Raw genomic sequence first — 21,845 nt, forward strand, 5'->3', positions numbered from 1 at the left:
ACATATATAATGGTGACATGGTGATTGGATGCAAACAAAATGTTTTGCTCTCAGACTTTAACTAAGAAAACATCAAATCTACGAATATGCTTTGGATATTTTATGAATACATCTTTGGCATGATTCTTAAGTGGGTATGTAATGATAATAAACAAAACAAAAAAATCATAATTTTATAATTTATTTATTCTTGTCCACAAATGTGTTTTCCACCAGCAATAACAGGCAGTAGGAGAAATCAAGACAGAAACACGTACATGTATACATAAAACCATCTTCACTTATGTTATCTGTTCACAAAACAAAAGGGGCGTAACTCCACTCAGTATTATTCTTCTTCCCAAACTTCATTCCTCATACAAAAATTATTAGCCGCTACTTAATTTGTTTGTCTTCTCTTCCTTCATTTTTCGTGTAGTGTAGTTTTTTTTAAACACTTTTACGTTCTCTGCTGGTCTTGCGTACATCTGTATTTATGATATCTATGGTGTAAATAAGTTTAAGGAGATAAATATAGTTTATATTCTCTATTAAGAATTGTGTTGAACGTGAGTAGGGTACGGATGATTGGCAGAAGCGTGTTCGGTTGCTGCGTGGAATATTCAATCTGATACGATTGTAATAAATATAATAATGGAAATATAAAAATATTACAAAAGTGGTGAAATAATGTTAATAACAATTATTAAAATAGTGATGATAGTTTAAAATGTCATACAATTATTAATAATAATGTTAATGATAATATTAATACTAATTATAATAATAATAATAATGATTAACGTACTGATTTGAAATAATTCATGACATTTTCCAAGCACATAGTAAGGGTCATTACTCTATATTACCTATTTCCCTTTTGTATAAGGTATTTAAACTTCCGTTTAACACCAAGGCAAGGGAGGTGCATACGGCTAAGATCTGGTTATCAAGGACAGTGGGAGGACAGCAGCTGTACCGATCAGCGGGTTCACATTTGCCAACGTCCAAAAGGTAATCTATCTTTTCATTTCATTTCATTTTTAATTTTTCATTTCCAACAAAATACAATACATAATAACGAATACAATGTAAAATGTATACAAAACATAGTTACATTGGTAATAAACAAATCTTAATAATAATTTATACATTTTAGGAAGACAACAAAAAAAATGAATTTTAAAACTTAATTGCATTTATATTTTGAGAAAATGGAGAGGTCCACTGAAAAGCAAAGCTTGTAAATTGTGGACCCCTCAGATAATAATGAGTGTGAACAAAATATTGAATACATAATCAATTAAAGAAGAATAGTGGCCAACAGAGAACATTTATTAAAACATGTAATGACTGTAAACAAGAAGACGTAACAAATTACATGACGAAGAAAGAACAGACAAAAATAAGAAGAAAAAAAAGGGGGAAAAAAGGAACAAAAATGCGGGCTGCGTTTGGAGGGAAGGAGAGTGAGAGAAAAGGAAAGTTGTAGAGATCGAGCATAGGGAGCGCACAAAACCCTTGAGATAGCTGAAACAAAAAGAGCAAGAACATGATGGCAAGTAGTTTTTTGTTTAAAGATGGGCTGAAGAAAAGAGGGAAAGAAAACAAAATTGGGAAGGAGATGTTCTATCACAATAATTTTCTAAATATTATAAGATTGTAATAAGGAAAATTTTAACTTTTTTTAAAAGCAATTAGTGAAGGGGAAGTTTTCAAATCGTTATGCAAAGTATTCCAAAATTTAGGGCCTTCAAAAATGAACGTGTTCTGTGCAGAACATGTTCTCAAAAGAGGTAAGTGAAACTCATCGGATTGTCGAGTGGGATATCTATGAACAGCATGGTTTTTAAGAAACATATCATTAAACACAGAGGGCAGTATACCTTTATTGTAATTAAACATAAATTGACCGAGCTGAAATAAGTACAAATCCTTAATTTTTAAGATGTTATTTTCAAAAAACAGAGGATCCGTATGGGAGCGTATGGGGGCATTACAGATAATACGAATAACTCTCTTTTGCAGCAATAGAACTCTTTCTCACAATGTATGATGTGTATTGCCCCAAACTAGAAGACCGTAATTCAAATATGGCAAGATCAATGAAGAATACAGCATAAATAATGATGATTGCGGTAAGTACAATTTTAGTCTATTAATAACACCAATATTGCGCGAAATGGTTTTACAAATATTATCAATGTGTGGTTTCCAAGAAAGTTTGTCATCGACTGTTAAACCCAAGAATTTGGTAAAAGGGACATGTTTCAAAGGGGTATTGTCAAGAATAATGTCAGAGGGTAATGAATCCAAAGAGTTACTAAATAGCATGTAGTTTGTTTTCTGGAGATTAAGTGACAATTTATTTGCTTGTATCCATTGCAATATATTTAATAACTCGGCATTGATTTTATCAACAAGGACGTTTGGATTTTTGTGTGAAAAAAATAAATTAGTATCATCTGCAAATAAAATAAACGACAGGGAGACGATTTACAAAAGTCATTTATATAAAGAATAAAGAGAAGCGGGCCTAGCAGACTACCTTGTGGGACACCACAACTAATATTGCATAATTCAGATGCATGATCGTTTAAGTGTACATATTGCTTTCTGTTAGAGAGGTAACTCCTGAACCACTCCAAGGCCTTTCCACGTACACCATAGTGAGATAGTTTGTAAAGTAAAATTTCGTGATTGATCGTGTCGAAGGCCTTGGAGAAGTCCAGGAATATACCTACAGTGTGTGACGATGTATCAATTGCGTGGGCAACCTTCTCAACAAAAGACATTAAAGCATGAACGGTGCTGTGCTTTTCTCTGAAACCAAATTGGAAGTTTGAAAATACATCATATTTTTTCAAAAAGGACATCATCCGGATATAGATTATTCTTTCCAAAACTTTAGAAAATGAAGATAATAAAGAAATCGGGCGGTAGTTACCCACATCCAATTTATCACCCTTTTTAAATAACGGAATAATTTTGGCTATTTTCATAGAATTAGGGAATTTACCATGTAAAAGTGATATATTAAAGATGTGAACCAATGGATCTGCAATAAAGGGAATAATGGATTTTAGTATGACATTATTGATTCCATCATACCCTGAGCTTTTTTTTATCTTTCAGACTAGAAACAATTTTCATAATTTCTTGCCTATTAGTTGGAACAAGGAAAATAGAATTTGGATTGTGAGGGCCTAAAAACTCCACAAAATTTGTGTTTGAAGGCGGAATGTTTTTAGCGAGATTATCACCTATTAAAGAAAAATAAGTATTAAAAATATTAACTATGTCTTTTGGGTCTTCAACAATCTCATTATCAAATTTGATCTTATTTACCTCGGATTTATTATTAACTTGGTTCATTGCTTGTTTGATTACCTTCCAAGTGTTTTGCATATCATTTTTAAAAAGTTTCAAACGATTTACAAAGTAATTTCTCTTTTCTAATCGAATAATCCGAGTCAAAATGTTTTGATATGATGTATATTTTCTCCTTGATTGCTCAGTGCCTTTTATTTTATATTTATAATAAAGGTTATTCTTCCGATTTATTGATCGCAATATAGACTTAGAAATCCAAGGGAGTTTGGGCGTTTTCTTATAACCATGTTTGACTTTTTGCTTCGGCATGTTAGTATCTAATTAGTTGCTTAATATACTAGAGAACATTTCATAAGAACAATTAATTTCATTTTCGGAATAAACACTATACCAATCAGTATTTTCGAGATTAGCGCCAAGGCGAGCTAAATTCTCTACAGTTATTTTACGTCTACTTGGGTAAGGACCATTGTTGTTAAATGGCTTTGAAACCGTGTAGTGAGTCACAATGGGGTAATGGTCAGATATGTCCGAAAGAATAATGTAAGAATCAAAATGTGGAGTAACATTAGAAAAAATATTATCAATTAAAGTAGCAGATGTATTTGCAACACGAGTTGGCTTGGAAATAAGTGGTAAGAAAGAAGCAGACAAAATTGTTTCGAGAAATTCTTGAGAAACATTGCTATGTAAGTGCTTTAACAGGTCTATATTAAAGTCGCCCATCAAAAAACAATCTTTATTGTTGAAACTGGCGTTTTGTAATGTGTCAGATAAATACAATAAAAATTCGTGTGCATTCGAACTCGGGGGTCGATATATCACGCCGACTATTATGTTCTTATTACCGGGAATCACGATTTCAATAAAAAGGGATTCTATAATATTATTGCATGTTGATAGATTATCTAGAACGGTATAATTCAGTCTTTTAAGGATATATAAAGCAACGCCGCCACCCAGTCTTTCTTGCCTATTTTTATGAATAAAATCGTAGTTATCAATAGAGTATGGGTGATTGGAATCACAAGTTAACCAGGTTTCAGTAAGACCAATTAGGGATAATGGATTTTGAGAGGGCTTATCAAGAAGAAAAAGTAGATCATCGAAGTGCCTATTCAAACTTCTAATATTCAAATGAAGCAAGGAGAACGTATCATTACGAAATTCTTTCACTACATTACGAAACTGATTAACAGTTACATATTTAGAAACGTTACGTTGAGCAGGATCATCAAAATCAAAGTCGAATTCTAGTTCTTCAAGTGAAGAGTTGATATTGTCCATAACTGAATTATCAAATGAATTAGCAGGGGTGTTAGCTTCATCCTCAAGTCGAATAGGTCTGTGTAAATAAAAGAAATCATCATCATTCACCGTATGGAAAGGGAATTGCTGCTTATCAGGTGAACCTGCCATCATGAATTCAGAATCAGGAAGAGTAAAATAGAGTATCCAAAGGCAGTAAGGAGAAAGAAGAAATGAACAAGACATATGCATAAACTGTACAGAACAAAGAAGATTGCTGTCGCTGAAAGAATAAACACGATTAGAAGAGATGGAATAACCACTTGAAACAAGGAGAGTAGAACAGACACATGAAATTCATATATAAGAACAAAAACATAAAATGAAACTCTGTCGGCATTACGAACATTAAAAGGCATCGATACATGCAGGGGCATATCATGATATAGGAAAAGCAAACGATCAGCCATAAGGCCCTATGACAATAATAATTGCGAATGAGAACCATAATCAAATAACGATGAATGATCCTTAAAATATAAAATAAGCAGATGATGTGTTGGAGAAAACAAGGTCTCCAAATGAAGTTATATGACAAGAAAGGATTGATAAACAGCTTGCGTTACATGTGATAAGAATTATCAAGAATTAGAGGCTTGGTTCTTTTCAGATATTGTAATTAAACAAGGAAAACAATGGACTAAGTATTGTATTACAATTAAAAATGTTGTGAGAATCATGCACGGGTTGGAATTTAATACAGAAAAAATAATGTAATGCTATGGTTGATGAGGCCAATCAATCGTGGTGACAAAACTCAATTGCATAGGCAGTATTTCAATAAACGAATAATTCAAAAATCGAGAAAAGATGTACAAGAAAATTAACAAGTGAATTGAAACATCAGGCATATAGGCGCCGGAGTACCCCCGCGCGGACCACGTGCAGAGGGGCATAAGTATTGTTCAATGACATACCCCTCCCCCCAACCATCGCCCGCCCGGAGCCCCCCGGCGCACTTGGTACCACATAATATGCATGGTCCTTATAAAGAATTTTATAACAGAGAAGAAAAATTAATCTTGAAAAAATAATCAACGTGAAGGAGAAGCAAAGAGCAATATGCCTAATGACAGATGTCCAACAAGGAAACAAAATGCATCACCTTATAAAAAACATTAACAAAACAAGTAGCGATTAGCCCAAAATACCCTACTTTCAATAAAAGCAGTAAGATCACTACGAGCCAATCAAAAAAAGTTTGAGCAAAATCTAGTTACTAATGAGAAAGTTATGAATATTTAATGACATGAACAACTTTGAAAATCACAAGACAAATTGGCAACTCACTCATGAGTCTGTGACGTCATTGCCTCACGATCCACTTATTGTTTTCTTTATATTGATTATATAAATTTTCTATTCCCCCTAAGAATTTTAATCTTCACACGAGCATCCAAGTTAAATTGATAATAAATATGTTTTCGTGTTGATGTACTAATATGGAATAGTTTTTTTCAGTTAAATCATGAAAAATGTGAGTTTGGATAAAGTTTTTTATATAAAAGTCAATACAAAAAAGGGAAATTAATGGGATTAAAATATTTTTTTTAAAATTGATAAATACTGAGGACATGACGTCACAAACTGATAACCAAATTGGCAATTTGTGTAGTGATTTACATTGTTCCTTGATTTAATATTCTTTTTCAAAAACTCATAACTTTGTTAATAGTTATCTGATTTCGCTCAAACCTTTTTTGATTGGTTTGTCTGATTTTTCTGCTTCTATTGTAAGTTAATTATTTTTGGAGTGGACTTGCCCTTTAAATGTCATGATGAGCAAGCACAATAGGGGAAATGAATCCAGATTATGGGCTCTTCCTACCCCCCCCCCCCCGAAACGCAAACCAAGGCATCGAAACATACTCTATATATCACACATAGTTTCCATCCCCCCTCCCACGAGGCCAAGGTCTGGATACCCAACTATTTAAAAGGGATCAATTTTGTCGGTTTTGTCCGTTCGGCCGGGCACTTGACTTCACCACTGGGGGAATGACGAGGGAGAATTTAATCTTCGTTTTTTGAGATGTCGGGAGAAGAATATGATTAAGAAAGTATAGCAAGCCTGCAATTCAACTTTTTAGTTCTATCTTCGCTACGTGTTTATGCTGCTGCTGGTTCATTAGACGGGAAAGGTTCACCAGTGGTCAATTTGACCACGCATGGTGGTAAAGGCGCTTTATTATTACCCCGGCTTAACCTAGAATACGGAATTCGATGCTCACAGCTTTCTTACCGTTAACAAGTACCTGGGTAAAGGGTGGCAAATGTTGATTAATGTCTTACCAATAAAGAACACTTTTGGTCAAAAGAAGAATAGTTTATCAATACAAATAATCAGCGTTTCATTTCGCAGATTCACGTTGTTCTTGGCACCAGTTCGGGCATTCATTTTATCGCTTCATGGGAGATAGGAACACTTTTGATGAAGCCAAGACAGAGTGTTCGAATAATGGTGGGAGATTGGCAATTATCGGATCAGCAGAACTTAATGTAAGTATGATTGCAACTATTACATGTACGTATGATCACATTTCTTTCCTTCCTGGTAATTCTATGAACTACAGCGTCTATTTCCAGATTAAGCATACTAAACAAAACTTATGCACTCAATTGTCGTCACATTTCTCACTTTCATAGCGACTCGGTATAATGAATAGCATTATATCATGCATGTGAGAAAAGAAAGCTTTTGATTTATTGATACGATTACTGCTAACAGTGGGTTCTTATCCGTCAGGGTTGACAATCATGGAGCCCCACATTAGGGCCGTTTAGACTGAGTGGACAAGAACGGCGTAAACGTCCACTTATCATGCGTGTCTATGGCAAGCCGTTTTAACATTTATTCCTATTTCTTGATAACAATATATATGATTTTCTGTTGTAAAGCAATGGTAATTCGTGATATTAAGAATTGAATTCTTGATATCAAGATATAGGAATAAATGTTTAAACGGCTTTCCGTAGACACGCATGATCAGTGGACGTTCACGCCGATCTCGCCCTCAGCTGGGTCGAGTGTGGCAAATGAAGCTTTATGTCTGCTAAAAAATGTGGCAGAGATTTTTACCCGGTATACCTTGTGATTAACAGTCCGGAGATTTATCAACTTGACCACGACTCCTCCATGGGTTATGATTAGCAATTGTATTGTGTTTACCGTATGCCATACATGCTGTCAAATTAATAATGTAATGCACAAGAAAACGGATATGAAAGTGTCAAAGTAACGTTAATTAATGTAAACGGTTCTTTATAACCGAGGGGAAAAAACGCCATCCCAAAAAGCTCATTTTGAGGCACCTGCATTATAATAAGAAGAATAAGAATAAGAATAGCCTAATAGTCCACTCCAAATGTTTTTAAACCGAAACGGAAATTATGAGTATATCGCAAACTTTTGCTATGTTTAGGCCTACATGGAATAAATGTACCCATTTTCACATAAGTACTTACAGTTTCGTCCCCTTCGATTCTCTGATTTTTTTGTTGTTGATATCTTTATATTTGTGTACTGTATACCGCAATTGTTGTTAATATCTTGAGACTGAAATAAATGTAAATTTTAATTTAATTCAAATTCAGTGTGGACTACAAGAAACAGATGATGTTTCGTTTATCGTGATTTCAAAAGAAGAACAAGTTTCACCTTTTTAAATTTCAAAACAACAGAACAATGAGAGTTCAAAAATGAGAACGGTCCTATCGGCATGGGAAAATAAATCAGTCAATTTGGAAAGATAACCCCAAGCTGTGTCCTCCTTTTTTTCCCTTGAAGACTGAAGAAAATATTTTAACAATCTGATAGGAGATCAATAAGCTTCCAACAAATTTTTCACGAGATCCAAATCTTAACATTATACGACGGGAGAAGACTCTTTATGGTATGTCGTATTCAATGCAGCCATCATTTGCTCAGTGTTATGTTAAATTATTTTTTAATTGTTTTATACAGACGTTCCTAACATCGTTTGTATCGCCTGCCCTTTCGTCACCTTCTTGTTACTGGTTCGGTCTAAGTCGAAGCGCGGATATTGAGCTATTCACCTGGATTGATGAAACTCAAATAAGGTGATATTCTATGCCTTTACCTTTTGCTGTTCAAAAACGGTCTACACACACACACGCACCGCCTAACACACTTACACCCTCTAAACATTACATGCACGCATACACACACAAACACGCACACCCGTCCTTGCTAACACACATGATGAAATAAACACAAATATACAAGTATACATCAAATCGAAACACATTTGAAACAGGATAACATATTGGCGATACCCATACAAATGCAAATAAGAAAATACAGAACCCCCCCCCTTTTTTTTTTTTTTTTTTAATTATTATCATTTTTAAAAAAATTATGCCAATGGCTGACCTTATTTAGCGGCTGGCTGAGTCGTTGCGAAATTTAAATCCCCCCCCCCTAGAAAAATTCCTGCGTATGCTAATGGCGTGGCATAATGGAATTTTGCCGCCATTTATGCCAACATTGCTCTTTTCATATTCATTTTTTACAACTGTTTACTATTTACATTGTTTTCGTCATCCTGTGAATTGTTAATACAAATTTGTTTCTCTTATAGCGTGGAAACACAGAAAAAAACAATTATATGTTGTTATCAACAAGCTCAAGATTATTCATTACATGACCCGAATAACCTGTAATGGACTATTACATTTTAGTAACCCTATCTGGGCTCCTGGAGAGCCAAGTTCTACTGGGCGAACCTGCGCGTGTTTGTGGTCTGATGGGAATGACGCTAACAGACATGGCAAATGGGACGGTAGATCTTGTGGGGACCCACTGCCGTACATCTGTGAAAGACCACAAGGTAAGGTTCTTTTTTTAGGACAGTAAAGAGAAAGTACAATCAATAACAAGGTGAATCCGTGGAGAGCATGCCCTGATACTGATAGCAGGGACGTTGCTAAATCATTTCCAAAGAGGGGAGGGCTGTCTGAACAATCTTGTTAAAAAAGACAAGATAATAAATATTTGTTCGCGATTCTTAAGGATTTCACAAATCAAAACATTTTGTCACATGATATGTGTTCAATGCGAAGACGGAGATGAGTGCCCCAAGCCGCAGGGTTATCACTCGGGAACCTAGCAACGCCTCACTGAATGTTGACAATTTATTGTCCGTACTGCAAATGTCATTTTACCACAACGTTATCATTTGTTTTTTTCTTCGGACGACCAAGAAGGCACGCTAGTATTTTTTTTGTCTTCTTTTCTTTTGTTTTTAGAGGCCTTTGCTGAAAAAGGATATTTAGGTGATACGTAACGAAGTCAACGTATCACCTTTTGATTTCGTCAAGATTTTTCTTTATTATTTATTTTTATTATTCTTCCTCGAATTTGTTCGCAGGATATCTCAAGAATGGCAAAAGCCATTGTCATGAAACTTTCAATGATGATAGATCTTAGTCTAACTTAGAACTGCGTGACTTTTTAAAGAGTCAAAATTATCGTGACGTCATCCAGGCGCCATTTTGTGAAAATCAACTAATGATCATATCTTCATAACGGAAAAGTATTTCTCATTCATAATTATCACGATTAAGATAAATATCCGTCCGGTCAAGTTGAGGTCAATAAAAGTGCGCAAATGCGCGCGTGCGCGTTCGTCCGCGCGTTTACGCGCGCGCAAAAATTTAAAATGCTCCAAATCATCCCAAATTTTTTTTGCATACGTTTCAGGCCATATGGAGCATTTGATAAAAAAATTACGCACACGCGCATGCGCGCGCGTTTTCGCGCGTACTGGCATTTTGCAACATAGAATCGCCGATTTTTTTCTGTCATCATATTCGGTACATTTTTCCAAGCATTTTGATAATTTGTTCACCTTTTATTAACGCAATGAGCGTCCGTCAAAGTTGACAGCACGCGCGGATTTGCGTTATCTTTATCCATAATACATGGGCAAAAACATGCCTATATAAAATTCATTGTAACTCTTTAGAATAGATAGAAACTCCTAATATTTTTTCATATTTGGATAGATTATGAGTTGGAAATATGATTTCATGTCTCATTTGACTCTCAATTAACTCATAATGTCATCATAATGGCCTCCGAACTCGAAATTTAAATTTGCATATTATGACGGATGCATATTTTTGAAAAATTGATTGTATCTCTGTAAATATCGATTGTTTTTCTTCAAAGTTTTGATATGTTGTAGCTGAGATAATTTCCTACAAATATAGTGTACACAATTTTCCTGTTTGACAAGGGTATCATGGCGTATTTTTGCAATTAAAGGAGGCATGTCAACTTTTCACATTTTGCGTGTATTGTCTATGGGACATGACTATTTCTCAAAACTGCATTCTACATTTCCGTCTTTCGCGAGCAACATCTCCGTTTTTTTAACTTTGTTTTCCGTGAGCTTCGGATATGTTGTAGCTGAGACAATGTGCTATCTCCAATGTGTACTTCATTTTTCGATCATATGCCGGGATCATGCTCATATTTTACTTGCAAAATGGGATTTTAGAATTCCATTTTCGTTTACGTGTAATCGCTACGGGAAATGTTTTGGTATATCGGTAACGCACTTGACTTCCGACCTTGAGATCCCGGGTTCGAGTCCGGGTGTCTCCAACAATTTTTTCTCCACTTTTTTTTTCCTTTTGACCTTTCACTGTACCATCTCCTTTGATTATTTAAACACGTAAAATCGCAAAATAATGTAATAAACAACCCTATTTACTTTAGTGTTTCCCCATTTTCACTTAATCCATTACTTTTTGTGTGTAATCCCTGTGGGAGATAATTTTTTCTCAAATCTGGATTCTACATTCCTGTCTTTTGCGAGCAATATCGCCGTTATTTCTGCTTGGATTTTGTTGATTTTTGAGTATGCTATAGCTATGACTATGTGCTATCTAAATCACCCCTCATTTTTTCAATAAGATGTCAGGATCCCGCTCATGATCATGATCTTCATCATGATTATCATGATCATCATTATCATAATGATGATAATCATTTATCAATTACATTTTCGTTTTTTTGAATAAGATAAAATCGTCAAAATGTGTTCTTCATGATATAAATTAGAATCAAAGGTGTAACTGGTTACTGCGCAGGGTCAATGGTCATATTTTTTCAATCTATCTTCCCTAGATCCATAATGATCAAGGGGACACAATTTAAACTTGACATATGGATAGATCTTAATGGATGAAGCATTTCATTAAATATTATGATATCGTGTAATGCATTCTTTATTATGTAAACCATTAGCATACGTATCACCTAATTCGTCAAAGTGACGAATTAAAGTCTAGTTAGGTGATACGTAACGAAGTCAACGTATCACCTTTTGATTTCGTCAAGATTTTTATTTATTTTTTTTTTTATTTATTATTCTTCCTCGAATTTGTTCGCAGGATATCTCAAGACTCAATAAAGCCATTGTTATGAATCTTTCACTGATGATAGATCTTAGTCTAACTTAGAACTGCGTGACTTTTCAAAGACTCAAAGTCATCGTGACGTCATCCAGGCGCCATTTTGTAAAAATCAACTTATGATCATATCTTCATAACGGAAAGTAATTTTACATTCATATTTATCAAGATTAAGATCAATATCCGTCGGATCAATATGAGGTCAATAAATGCGCGCAAAAATGCGCGTACGCGTAGGCGCGCGCGTCAATGCGCGCGTAAAATTTTAAATTGCTCAAAATCGTCTTAAATTTTTTTTGCATACGTTTCAGGCCATTTTAAGCATTTCATAAAAAATCACGCAAAACACGCATTTTTGCACGTTTTCGTTCGTCACGGCCGAACGAAAAATAATTTCTCCGCAAAAGCTCTTGACCGAATATTCCTCATATTTTTCCGGAAAATTTGATACCATGTTTAGCTCTTTATCACTATTAAAAACGGAATGAGCGTCCGTTCAAGATAACCGTCCGTACGCGCGATTTTTGTAATACATTGCATATATGGGCAAAAACATGCCTATGAAAAGTCCATTGGGATGAATAGGGATTGCCAATTTTTTTTTCATATTTAGATAGAGTATGAGTCGGAGGTATGATTTCATATCTCATTTGGCCATTAAGTACATCTTGACGGCATCATAATGGCCTTGGAAGTCAAAAATACAAAATTGCATATTATGACGTCATTGTATTTATGGAAAATGTAGTGTATTTCTCTCAATATTCATCGATTCTCTTTGAAATGTCGATATGTTGTAGATAAGGCAATTCTCTACAAGATCACTTTTCACTAAGTTTCATTTTAATGAGGTCATCATAGTACAAAATTCAATTAAAGGCCACATGTCAGAATTTTCGTCATTTGCGTGTTATGTCTATGGAAGGTGAATTTCGTTCACATCATGAATCTGCATGGCATTCATCTATGAGCACTATCTATCTTATGTGTGCTCTGTTTTCTCCCAAATTGGGGTATGTTATAGCTGAGACCATGGGCTATAAAAACGGTGTACTTTGTTTTTTAATCAGATGTTGGGATCATGTTAAAATTTTCGATCGAAAGTTGAAATTGCAAATTTTGAAGGGATCATTAGGTGATACGTAACGAAGTCAACGTATCACCTTTTGATTTCGTCAAGATTGTTATTAGGTGATACGTAACGAAGTCAACGTATCACCTTTTGATTTCGTCAAGATTTTTATTTATTTTTTTTTTTATTTATTATTCTTCCTCGAATTTGTTCGCAGGATATCTCAAGACTCAATAAAGCCATTGTTATGAATCTTTCACTGATGATAGATCTTAGTCTAACTTAGAACTGCGTGACTTTTCAAAGACTCAAAGTCATCGTGACGTCATCCAGGCGCCATTTTGTAAAAATCAACTTATGATCATATCTTCATAACGGAAAGTAATTTTACATTCATATTTATCAAGATTAAGATCAATATCCGTCGGATCAATATGAGGTCAATAAATGCGCGCAAAAATGCGCGTACGCGTAGGCGCGCGCGTCAATGCGCGCGTAAAATTTTAAATTGCTCAAAATCGTCTTAAATTTTTTTTGCATACGTTTCAGGCCATTTTAAGCATTTCATAAAAAATCACGCAAAACACGCATTTTTGCACGTTTTCGTTCGTCACGGCCGAACGAAAAATAATTTCTCCGCAAAAGCTCTTGACCGAATATTCCTCATATTTTTCCGGAAAATTTGATACCATGTTTAGCTCTTTATCACTATTAAAAACGGAATGAGCGTCCGTTCAAGATAACCGTCCGTACGCGCGATTTTTGTAATACATTGCATATATGGGCAAAAACATGCCTATGAAAAGTCCATTGGGATGAATAGGGATTGCCAATTTTTTTTTCATATTTAGATAGAGTATGAGTCGGAGGTATGATTTCATATCTCATTTGGCCATTAAGTACATCTTGACGGCATCATAATGGCCTTGGAAGTCAAAAATACAAAATTGCATATTATGACGTCATTGTATTTATGGAAAATGTAGTGTATTTCTCTCAATATTCATCGATTCTCTTTGAAATGTCGATATGTTGTAGATAAGGCAATTCTCTACAAGATCACTTTTCACTAAGTTTCATTTTAATGAGGTCATCATAGTACAAAATTCAATTAAAGGCCACATGTCAGAATTTTCGTCATTTGCGTGTTATGTCTATGGAAGGTGAATTTCGTTCACATCATGAATCTGCATGGCATTCATCTATGAGCACTATCTATCTTATGTGTGCTCTGTTTTCTCCCAAATTGGGGTATGTTATAGCTGAGACCATGGGCTATAAAAACGGTGTACTTTGTTTTTTAATCAGATGTTGGGATCATGTTAAAATTTTCGATCGAAAGTTGAAATTGCAAATTTTGAAGGGATCATTAGGTGATACGTAACGAAGTCAACGTATCACCTTTTGATTTCGTCAAGATTGTTATTAGGTGATACGTAACGAAGTCAACGTATCACCTTTTGATTTCGTCAAGATTTTTATTTATTTTTTTTTTTATTTATTATTCTTCCTCGAATTTGTTCGCAGGATATCTCAAGACTCAATAAAGCCATTGTTATGAATCTTTCACTGATGATAGATCTTAGTCTAACTTAGAACTGCGTGACTTTTCAAAGACTCAAAGTCATCGTGACGTCATCCAGGCGCCATTTTGTAAAAATCAACTTATGATCATATCTTCATAACGGAAAGTAATTTTACATTCATATTTATCAAGATTAAGATCAATATCCGTCGGATCAATATGAGGTCAATAAATGCGCGCAAAAATGCGCGTACGCGTAGGCGCGCGCGTCAATGCGCGCGTAAAATTTTAAATTGCTCAAAATCGTCTTAAATTTTTTTTGCATACGTTTCAGGCCATTTTAAGCATTTCATAAAAAATCACGCAAAACACGCATTTTTGCACGTTTTCGTTCGTCACGGCCGAACGAAAAATAATTTCTCCGCAAAAGCTCTTGACCGAATATTCCTCATATTTTTCCGGAAAATTTGATACCATGTTTAGCTCTTTATCACTATTAAAAACGGAATGAGCGTCCGTTCAAGATAACCGTCCGTACGCGCGATTTTTGTAATACATTGCATATATGGGCAAAAACATGCCTATGAAAAGTCCATTGGGATGAATAGGGATTGCCAATTTTTTTTTCATATTTAGATAGAGTATGAGTCGGAGGTATGATTTCATATCTCATTTGGCCATTAAGTACATCTTGACGGCATCATAATGGCCTTGGAAGTCAAAAATACAAAATTGCATATTATGACGTCATTGTATTTATGGAAAATGTAGTGTATTTCTCTCAATATTCATCGATTCTCTTTGAAATGTCGATATGTTGTAGATAAGGCAATTCTCTACAAGATCACTTTTCACTAAGTTTCATTTTAATGAGGTCATCATAGTACAAAATTCAATTAAAGGCCACATGTCAGAATTTTCGTCATTTGCGTGTTATGTCTATGGAAGGTGAATTTCGTTCACATCATGAATCTGCATGGCATTCATCTATGAGCACTATCTATCTTATGTGTGCTCTGTTTTCTCCCAAATTGGGGTATGTTATAGCTGAGACCATGGGCTATAAAAACGGTGTACTTTGTTTTTTAATCAGATGTTGGGATCATGTTAAAATTTTCGATCGAAAGTTGAAATTGCAAATTTTGAAGGGATCATTAGGTGATACGTAACGAAGTCAACGTATCACCTTTTGATTTCGTCAAGATTGTTATTAGGTGATACGTAACGAAGTCAACGTATCACCTTTTGATTTCGTCAAGATTTTTATTTATTTTTTTTTTTATTTATTATTCTTCCTCGAATTTGTTCGCAGGATATCTCAAGACTCAATAAAGCCATTGTTATGAATCTTTCACTGATGATAGATCTTAGTCTAACTTAGAACTGCGTGACTTTTCAAAGACTCAAAGTCATCGTGACGTCATCCAGGCGCCATTTTGTAAAAATCAACTTATGATCATATCTTCATAACGGAAAGTAATTTTACATTCATATTTATCAAGATTAAGATCAATATCCGTCGGATCAATATGAGGTCAATAAATGCGCGCAAAAATGCGCGTACGCGTAGGCGCGCGCGTCAATGCGCGCGTAAAATTTTAAATTGCTCAAAATCGTCTTAAATTTTTTTTGCATACGTTTCAGGCCATTTTAAGCATTTCATAAAAAATCACGCAAAACACGCATTTTTGCACGTTTTCGTTCGTCACGGCCGAACGAAAAATAATTTCTCCGCAAAAGCTCTTGACCGAATATTCCTCATATTTTTCCGGAAAATTTGATACCATGTTTAGCTCTTTATCACTATTAAAAACGGAATGAGCGTCCGTTCAAGATAACCGTCCGTACGCGCGATTTTTGTAATACATTGCATATATGGGCAAAAACATGCCTATGAAAAGTCCATTGGGATGAATAGGGATTGCCAATTTTTTTTTCATATTTAGATAGAGTATGAGTCGGAGGTATGATTTCATATCTCATTTGGCCATTAAGTACATCTTGACGGCATCATAATGGCCTTGGAAGTCAAAAATACAAAATTGCATATTATGACGTCATTGTATTTATGGAAAATGTAGTGTATTTCTCTCAATATTCATCGATTCTCTTTGAAATGTCGATATGTTGTAGATAAGGCAATTCTCTACAAGATCACTTTTCACTAAGTTTCATTTTAATGAGGTCATCATAGTACAAAATTCAATTAAAGGCCACATGTCAGAATTTTCGTCATTTGCGTGTTATGTCTATGGAAGGTGAATTTCGTTCACATCATGAATCTGCATGGCATTCATCTATGAGCACTATCTATCTTATGTGTGCTCTGTTTTCTCCCAAATTGGGGTATGTTATAGCTGAGACCATGGGCTATAAAAACGGTGTACTTTGTTTTTTAATCAGATGTTGGGATCATGTTAAAATTTTCGATCGAAAGTTGAAATTGCAAATTTTGAAGGGATCATTAGGTGATACGTAACGAAGTCAACGTATCACCTTTTGATTTCGTCAAGATTGTTATTAGGTGATACGTAACGAAGTCAACGTATCACCTTTTGATTTCGTCAAGATTTTTATTTATTTTTTTTTTTATTTATTATTCTTCCTCGAATTTGTTCGCAGGATATCTCAAGACTCAATAAAGCCATTGTTATGAATCTTTCACTGATGATAGATCTTAGTCTAACTTAGAACTGCGTGACTTTTCAAAGACTCAAAGTCATCGTGACGTCATCCAGGCGCCATTTTGTAAAAATCAACTTATGATCATATCTTCATAACGGAAAGTAATTTTACATTCATATTTATCAAGATTAAGATCAATATCCGTCGGATCAATATGAGGTCAATAAATGCGCGCAAAAATGCGCGTACGCGTAGGCGCGCGCGTCAATGCGCGCGTAAAATTTTAAATTGCTCAAAATCGTCTTAAATTTTTTTTGCATACGTTTCAGGCCATTTTAAGCATTTCATAAAAAATCACGCAAAACACGCATTTTTGCACGTTTTCGTTCGTCACGGCCGAACGAAAAATAATTTCTCCGCAAAAGCTCTTGACCGAATATTCCTCATATTTTTCCGGAAAATTTGATACCATGTTTAGCTCTTTATCACTATTAAAAACGGAATGAGCGTCCGTTCAAGATAACCGTCCGTACGCGCGATTTTTGTAATACATTGCATATATGGGCAAAAACATGCCTATGAAAAGTCCATTGGGATGAATAGGGATTGCCAATTTTTTTTTCATATTTAGATAGAGTATGAGTCGGAGGTATGATTTCATATCTCATTTGGCCATTAAGTACATCTTGACGGCATCATAATGGCCTTGGAAGTCAAAAATACAAAATTGCATATTATGACGTCATTGTATTTATGGAAAATGTAGTGTATTTCTCTCAATATTCATCGATTCTCTTTGAAATGTCGATATGTTGTAGATAAGGCAATTCTCTACAAGATCACTTTTCACTAAGTTTCATTTTAATGAGGTCATCATAGTACAAAATTCAATTAAAGGCCACATGTCAGAATTTTCGTCATTTGCGTGTTATGTCTATGGAAGGTGAATTTCGTTCACATCATGAATCTGCATGGCATTCATCTATGAGCACTATCTATCTTATGTGTGCTCTGTTTTCTCCCAAATTGGGGTATGTTATAGCTGAGACCATGGGCTATAAAAACGGTGTACTTTGTTTTTTAATCAGATGTTGGGATCATGTTAAAATTTTCGATCGAAAGTTGAAATTGCAAATTTTGAAGGGATCATTAGGTGATACGTAACGAAGTCAACGTATCACCTTTTGATTTCGTCAAGATTGTTATTAGGTGATACGTAACGAAGTCAACGTATCACCTTTTGATTTCGTCAAGATTTTTATTTATTTTTTTTTTTATTTATTATTCTTCCTCGAATTTGTTCGCAGGATATCTCAAGACTCAATAAAGCCATTGTTATGAATCTTTCACTGATGATAGATCTTAGTCTAACTTAGAACTGCGTGACTTTTCAAAGACTCAAAGTCATCGTGACGTCATCCAGGCGCCATTTTGTAAAAATCAACTTATGATCATATCTTCATAACGGAAAGTAATTTTACATTCATATTTATCAAGATTAAGATCAATATCCGTCGGATCAATATGAGGTCAATAAATGCGCGCAAAAATGCGCGTACGCGTAGGCGCGCGCGTCAATGCGCGCGTAAAATTTTAAATTGCTCAAAATCGTCTTAAATTTTTTTTGCATACGTTTCAGGCCATTTTAAGCATTTCATAAAAAATCACGCAAAACACGCATTTTTGCACGTTTTCGTTCGTCACGGCCGAACGAAAAATAATTTCTCCGCAAAAGCTCTTGACCGAATATTCCTCATATTTTTCCGGAAAATTTGATACCATGTTTAGCTCTTTATCACTATTAAAAACGGAATGAGCGTCCGTTCAAGATAACCGTCCGTACGCGCGATTTTTGTAATACATTGCATATATGGGCAAAAACATGCCTATGAAAAGTCCATTGGGATGAATAGGGATTGCCAATTTTTTTTTCATATTTAGATAGAGTATGAGTCGGAGGTATGATTTCATATCTCATTTGGCCATTAAGTACATCTTGACGGCATCATAATGGCCTTGGAAGTCAAAAATACAAAATTGCATATTATGACGTCATTGTATTTATGGAAAATGTAGTGTATTTCTCTCAATATTCATCGATTCTCTTTGAAATGTCGATATGTTGTAGATAAGGCAATTCTCTACAAGATCACTTTTCACTAAGTTTCATTTTAATGAGGTCATCATAGTACAAAATTCAATTAAAGGCCACATGTCAGAATTTTCGTCATTTGCGTGTTATGTCTATGGAAGGTGAATTTCGTTCACATCATGAATCTGCATGGCATTCATCTATGAGCACTATCTATCTTATGTGTGCTCTGTTTTCTCCCAAATTGGGGTATGTTATAGCTGAGACCATGGGCTATAAAAACGGTGTACTTTGTTTTTTAATCAGATGTTGGGATCATGTTAAAATTTTCGATCGAAAGTTGAAATTGCAAATTTTGAAGGGATCATTAGGTGATACGTAACGAAGTCAACGTATCACCTTTTGATTTCGTCAAGATTGTTATTAGGTGATACGTAACGAAGTCAACGTATCACCTTTTGATTTCGTCAAGATTTTTATTTATTTTTTTTTTTATTTATTATTCTTCCTCGAATTTGTTCGCAGGATATCTCAAGACTCAATAAAGCCATTGTTATGAATCTTTCACTGATGATAGATCTTAGTCTAACTTAGAACTGCGTGACTTTTCAAAGACTCAAAGTCATCGTGACGTCATCCAGGCGCCATTTTGTAAAAATCAACTTATGATCATATCTTCATAACGGAAAGTAATTTTACATTCATATTTATCAAGATTAAGATCAATATCCGTCGGATCAATATGAGGTCAATAAATGCGCGCAAAAATGCGCGTACGCGTAGGCGCGCGCGTCAATGCGCGCGTAAAATTTTAAATTGCTCAAAATCGTCTTAAATTTTTTTTGCATACGTTTCAGGCCATTTTAAGCATTTCATAAAAAATCACGCAAAACACGCATTTTTGCACGTTTTCGTTCGTCACGGCCGAACGAAAAATAATTTCTCCGCAAAAGCTCTTGACCGAATATTCCTCATATTTTTCCGGAAAATTTGATACCATGTTTAGCTCTTTATCACTATTAAAAACGGAATGAGCGTCCGTTCAAGATAACCGTCCGTACGCGCGATTTTTGTAATACATTGCATATATGGGCAAAAACATGCCTATGAAAAGTCCATTGGGATGAATAGGGATTGCCAATTTTTTTTTCATATTTAGATAGAGTATGAGTCGGAGGTATGATTTCATATCTCATTTGGCCATTAAGTACATCTTGACGGCATCATAATGGCCTTGGAAGTCAAAAATACAAAATTGCATATTATGACGTCATTGTATTTATGGAAAATGTAGTGTATTTCTCTCAATATTCATCGATTCTCTTTGAAATGTCGATATGTTGTAGATAAGGCAATTCTCTACAAGATCACTTTTCACTAAGTTTCATTTTAATGAGGTCATCATAGTACAAAATTCAATTAAAGGCCACATGTCAGAATTTTCGTCATTTGCGTGTTATGTCTATGGAAGGTGAATTTCGTTCACATCATGAATCTGCATGGCATTCATCTATGAGCACTATCTATCTTATGTGTGCTCTGTTTTCTCCCAAATTGGGGTATGTTATAGCTGAGACCATGGGCTATAAAAACGGTGTACTTTGTTTTTTAATCAGATGTTGGGATCATGTTAAAATTTTCGATCGAAAGTTGAAATTGCAAATTTTGAAGGGATCATTAGGTGATACGTAACGAAGTCAACGTATCACCTTTTGATTTCGTCAAGATTGTTATTAGGTGATACGTAACGAAGTCAACGTATCACCTTTTGATTTCGTCAAGATTTTTATTTATTTTTTTTTTTATTTATTATTCTTCCTCGAATTTGTTCGCAGGATATCTCAAGACTCAATAAAGCCATTGTTATGAATCTTTCACTGATGATAGATCTTAGTCTAACTTAGAACTGCGTGACTTTTCAAAGACTCAAAGTCATCGTGACGTCATCCAGGCGCCATTTTGTAAAAATCAACTTATGATCATATCTTCATAACGGAAAGTAATTTTACATTCATATTTATCAAGATTAAGATCAATATCCGTCGGATCAATATGAGGTCAATAAATGCGCGCAAAAATGCGCGTACGCGTAGGCGCGCGCGTCAATGCGCGCGTAAAATTTTAAATTGCTCAAAATCGTCTTAAATTTTTTTTGCATACGTTTCAGGCCATTTTAAGCATTTCATAAAAAATCACGCAAAACACGCATTTTTGCACGTTTTCGTTCGTCACGGCCGAACGAAAAATAATTTCTCCGCAAAAGCTCTTGACCGAATATTCCTCATATTTTTCCGGAAAATTTGATACCATGTTTAGCTCTTTATCACTATTAAAAACGGAATGAGCGTCCGTTCAAGATAACCGTCCGTACGCGCGATTTTTGTAATACATTGCATATATGGGCAAAAACATGCCTATGAAAAGTCCATTGGGATGAATAGGGATTGCCAATTTTTTTTTCATATTTA

The 21,845-nt window shown here is 34.8% G+C and overlaps 1 protein-coding gene across 1 annotated transcript in view; it reads left to right on the top strand.

Moving 5' to 3' along the window:
* The first annotated feature begins 874 nt into the window (after positions 1-874).
* The window catches only part of LOC115918767 (macrophage mannose receptor 1-like), a 30,590-nt gene continuing 9,619 nt past the window's right edge, over positions 875-21,845 (top strand). The window contains exons 1-4 of the mRNA XM_030989766.1: positions 875-993; positions 6,983-7,119; positions 8,585-8,700; positions 9,322-9,470. Coding sequence (XP_030845626.1) covers positions 7,030-7,119; positions 8,585-8,700; positions 9,322-9,470 — 355 coding nt within the window. The 5' untranslated portion in view covers positions 875-993; positions 6,983-7,029. The remainder of the gene's footprint in view (positions 994-6,982; positions 7,120-8,584; positions 8,701-9,321; positions 9,471-21,845) is intronic.

The sequence above is a fragment of the Strongylocentrotus purpuratus genome, unplaced genomic scaffold, assembly GCF_000002235.5.
Source record: "Strongylocentrotus purpuratus isolate Spur 01 unplaced genomic scaffold, Spur_5.0 spur5_contig_842, whole genome shotgun sequence".
Classification (NCBI taxonomy): domain Eukaryota; kingdom Metazoa; phylum Echinodermata; class Echinoidea; order Camarodonta; family Strongylocentrotidae; genus Strongylocentrotus; species Strongylocentrotus purpuratus.